This window comes from Peromyscus maniculatus, chromosome 6, assembly GCF_049852395.1.
Source record: "Peromyscus maniculatus bairdii isolate BWxNUB_F1_BW_parent chromosome 6, HU_Pman_BW_mat_3.1, whole genome shotgun sequence".
Taxonomy (NCBI): domain Eukaryota; kingdom Metazoa; phylum Chordata; class Mammalia; order Rodentia; family Cricetidae; genus Peromyscus; species Peromyscus maniculatus.
Genome location: NC_134857.1, coordinates 72088883 through 72093840, shown reverse-complemented (window position 1 = coordinate 72093840; position 4958 = coordinate 72088883). Strand labels below are relative to the sequence as shown.

Here is a 4958-nt window from a genome sequence, read left to right as displayed (position 1 = left end):
GTACTGGCTGTTTTGGAAACAGCCTGTACCAGATGTGCTGCTGACTGTTGTAGAACAATCCTTTTGTACACTGTGAAGACGTGTTTCTTTCATTGATTTAATAAAGAGCTAAATGGCCAATAGCTAAGCAGAAAGCAGTTAGGTGGAACTTGCCGAGAGAGAGAGAGAGAGAGAGAGAGAGAGAGAGAGAGAGAGAGAGAGAGAGAGAACGCACTGGGGTGAAGAAGAGGAGAGTTGCCAGGAGACAGGAGAGAAGCAAGATGAGCACACCATGCTGAGGAAAGGTACTGAGCCACATGGTAGAACATAGAAAAGAAATATGGGTTAATTTAAGTTGTAAGAGCTAATTAGTAACAAGCCTAAGCTATTGGCTGAGCATTTAAAATTAATAATAAGTTTCTGTGTGGTTATTTGGGTGCTGGCTGGCCAGACAGAAAATTCTGCCTACAGCTGACCATCATCACATCTAGCATAACTAGATTTTAGGTTTTTCTTAGTCTTGTGGCTTGTCCCTCAGATTATTAAACCTATGTGGGTGTTTATTACATAGCAGGGAAGCTAACTACCTTCGTACTAAAGGGCTGCTGTGATACAAGCCCACTAGAATGCAGCTGCTTGAGAAGTGTGTTTTTTTGATCCCTATTGTGTCTTCAGTGCCTACAATGATTTTTGGTACATAGAGTAACTCAATTAAGATTTAAGCATAAGAGAATTATTAAATAAACAGTTCTTGATCTGAATATGATGAGTCTAGAGAATCTATTTCTCTCTTCCTCTGTGACCTCCTTGCTTAAGGCAGACCTTGTATGCATTACTTCAGGTTTCCTGAGTCCTTATTGCAGTGTCGGGTCTTGATTTACTGACTGTCTTAGTTAGGATTTTTGTTATTGTGATAAAGCACCGTGACCAAAAGATACGCGGTGAAGAAAGGGTTTATTTACTCTTACAGTTTGTAATTAATCACTGAGGAAAGTCAGGGCAGAAACTCAATCATGGCAGGAACCTAGAGGCAGGAGCTGAGGCAGAGGCCTCAGAGGAATGCTGCTTATTGGTTTGCTCAGCTTCTTTATTCTACCACCCAGGACCACCAGCATAGGGGTGGCACTGCCCACAGCGAGTTGTGCTGACCATCCTGTATCAATCATTAATCAAGAAAATGTATCATAGGTTTGCCCACAAGCCAATCTAGTGGGGGAGTTTTCTCAGTTGAGGTTTCCTTTTCTAGAATAACTCTAGGCTGTGTTAAATTAACACAAAATTAGCTAGACACTGACTGATCTAGCCCCGTTTTCTTTTCATCTAAGTTAGATTTACTAATATCTAGAATCCCAATCTTATTTTCTGAGTGGGATCTCCAGGTACTGGTAAGCCTCTAAGACTAAATCCATAGTACTCCCCAGATGGCATCTTCTAATTCTTCTACGGGCTGAATGTTTCCTGATGGTTAGTCGTATGCAATCAGAAATGTAGTTTATGAGTCCCAGGGAGTTAACAGGGCAACTGTGTATCCTCATATAAATCTGCTACTTTTCCTGCCTGCTAGTTCACAAATCACAAATGATTTTATAGTTAAGCCTCGATAGGAAACAAATTTTGCTTTGAAGTCAAGTTACTCCATCCTGGTCCTTGCACCCTCTCTCTTTCTCTCTCCTTGATATTTGAATTTTTTAATTATGATTCAACAGTTTTGTGGTATGGTGAGTACTGCTCAAATATTTCTCACACATTAGTGTAACAAATAGCCTGTCTGCATCTGTGCACCCTAATCCTGTCATACAATGTTTCCAACTGTATCTTATTTTCAAATTATTGTGTCTGAACCAACTGGCCAGGTTGTGCATTTTAGAGAAGATCCAACATATACCCCCTTTTATAGGCCATTTTTGTACCTTTCTATTCTTAAAGTCTAAGGGACTTAGTGTCCATAAAAGATGAAGGAGAAACATTTGGAATTTGGAAAGACTGACCCTTCCCAAGAGCTTTAAAAATCTTTTTAATTCTATGGACTCACATGGCATTGCATACAGTTATTCTTGTGTTAAGTGTATATAATGGATCTATTTGAGCCAGTTTTGATGCGTAATTCCCAAAAGAGTGCAGTAATTACTGCCCATTTCCATGGCTTTTCATCATCTTCGGAAGAAACTCTGTGCCCATCAAATGGTCAGTTCCCATTCTTCTCCCAAACTCCTAGAAATGTTGCTCCACTTACTGTCTTTTCAGATTTGCTGCTACAGGGGCCTCATGTGAAATGGACTCACATAAAGTTTGTCTTGTTGCACATGGATTATTTCACTTGGTATTAACTTTTTATGGTTAAAACAAGTGGCTGCTTAAGTGTTCAATAGAACTCTGAAGATGAATCGCAGTGTATGTTTATAACAATAGTTTATGTAAATGGACTCAAGCAACAGTTGTCATAACTCTAAAAGCAATTAATTTTATAAAATGTATTTGAGATAATATTTATTTAAGAAAACATTAATATTCAAATAATAAGAATAATTTTTATCTACACTGATATAAGATAGCAATTAAGTAAATTAGTAATTTAATCTAAAAATCAACTATGGTCAACATTACAACTTAATTTATTCATTTACTATGAATAAATATTTCCTGTCTCCTAAGAATTAAATATATTACAATGGATTGGAGTTAGAGTCCAGTGCAGCACTCGGCATAGCATTTTGAAGGTTTCTACTTCTTAGTAGTGTGAGTACAACCACCACGAGTACGGCTTCACCAGCACTCTTTTGAGTCCTCACTTTCTATTCTTTGAAGAGGATTTCTAAGATATATTTTTGATTTCTTCAATTTATTTTACGGCATATCCTGGGCTTTGGATTATCATGTTGATTTACCATAATATCAACCATTTTCAGTCTGTAGAATGTCACTTTTGACTCACAAGGAAAGTGATGGTTTAGGTATGAGATGAAGTGGCATGGTCACTTGACCGTGTTTCAATGTAAAGCCTGGGACAGACCTTCTTTCCTCAATGGTGTCCTAATGAATCCATAACTTACACGGTTTGGAGCTTTATGACACTGTGTTCAAAGGTTGAATAAATTGGGAAGTGCTGAGGGGGAAGGTAGTTTGGAAAGAATTCTTTTTCTTAGTTTGAAGCAAACCAAAAAGCATCGTGTTTGTAGCCTGGCTGTTGTAACATTTTGGTGAATTAAGATAAACTGTGATATTGCTATTTCCATATTTGAGACAATAGGAGCACCGACCTCAGAGTGCTGTTTCATAGAATAATTGAGAAATTATGTCATATAATCAAGGTAATTATTTTGTTTTAGTTTTTCTAATTTTTATTTATCCCAAATGCTAAGTAAATATTTGATCTAAAGACATTATGCATTTATAAAACAAGGATCTTTTTTATTTTCAATTTTTCCCAATTTTCTTGCATTAAGATACTTAAAAAAAAATCAAACCTCAGCTCCATTTTCTTCTGACATTCACAACTTCTTTAGCTTTAATTCTCAGTGGTGTCCTTAAGGCATTAGTTTTTGCTTTCTTTGATTCCCCATTTTCTGTTTCTTTGTTGGGGATCAAGGAACACCTAGTCTAATATTAATCTTTGCCTGCTAACAGAATCTGGGTATACCAGTCAATGCACTTTCCACACATGTTACAGGGTAGTCAGGTCTCCCACAGACATAGAGTCAAAGTTAGTGGCCTCTCCTCTTCCAAGTGGCAATAGCCCACCTGGTCATGCTGTTCCTCTCTGAAGGCAGTAACTGTTGCACATAGTACTCCACAGTACTGGCTAGTGGAGCAGAGGAGAGGAGAACAGGCAGAGCTAGACAAGAGAGACACAGTGGTGTTGAGAAACAAGTTCTTTACTTTCCACAGGGTCAAGTACAGGATCACGACCGACCAGGAAGTTATCACAAGCTCTCAAGATAGCAGGGTCCTTGCTCTCTGTGTGTGCAGAGAACAGGAAGAGCCAGGAGAGATTGTGAGCTCCCTTGGGGAACATCCCAGTACTTAAAGGAGACAGGGAAACTGGGAAAGAGGATTGCATCTTGGGGAAGGTTCCTAGACTCGATTCTGATCATGTTTCTTTTCCCAACTGCACTGTCCAGGTCGGCAGCAGCCCCTAGAGCTGTGGCCACATTGGACTTGTGCAGTCCTGGGGTTGAGAGAAGGGAGGGGCACATACCCTCTACCCGGGTAATGGGCAGAGAACAATGACAGTGAAGACACCAGTGTGATAGGGATAGAAGCTTTATTCTTGGTCAGAGTCAGGGACAGGCACAGCAACTCTACATTAAGGGTAGGGGATGGGGGCCCTGGGCATCTGACAGGCAGAGAAGGGCCTCTAGGAACTGACAAGACAAGACAGGCAATGCTTTCCTTGGCCTTTGGGATTCTTGTTTCCTCCAAACTCTCTTGTCTCAGCCTTAGGATCCAGGTCAGCAGCAGCCTCCAGAGCTGTGGCCACAGCCTGAGCCCCCAGACTGCTGGCCACTGCCACGCTCACAGGAACTGGACCTGTGCCTGCATCTGTGGGACCTGCGCCTGTGGTGGCTCAGGAAGCAGCCTCCCTCAGAGCTGGGGACACTGCAGCCCCCAGAGCTTGTAGCACAGCAGGAGGAGGCAGCAGGCAGACACTGTGCTGTGCTCTTTGGGGGGCACTTGGGGGAGGGGCACTTGGGAGGAGGCTGGCACTGCTTCTGGTTCTGCTGGCAGGACATCTTGGCAGGAGTCAGTCAGCCTGGGGAAGCAAAGAAAATGTCTTTAGGCCCCCTGGGAATAGTTCTATAAAGCCCTGCTCCTAAGACCTGCTGCTCCCTGAGCTGTGATCTTTACAAAGGCAAAGAGTAACTGGTCTCCATGACCTGCAAGACATTGTCTTCCTCTTTGCCCTGCTGGCAGGTGGGAATGCTGATACTTCTAACTAGCTCTCTGGTCAGCTGGATCAAATGCAGGTGATGGGAAAATGA

General features: G+C 41.5%; 1 protein-coding gene across 1 annotated transcript; it reads right to left on the bottom strand.

Annotated features, from left to right (window-relative positions):
* Window positions 1-4409: 4409 nt before the first annotated feature.
* Window positions 4410-4723, bottom strand: LOC102906384 (late cornified envelope protein 3D-like). The gene has a single exon (XM_006976198.3). The coding sequence runs from the start codon at window positions 4707-4709 to the stop codon at window positions 4428-4430; it is 282 nt and encodes a 93-aa protein (XP_006976260.1). The 5' UTR covers window positions 4710-4723; the 3' UTR covers window positions 4410-4427.
* Between the last annotated feature and the right edge of the window lie 235 nt (window positions 4724-4958).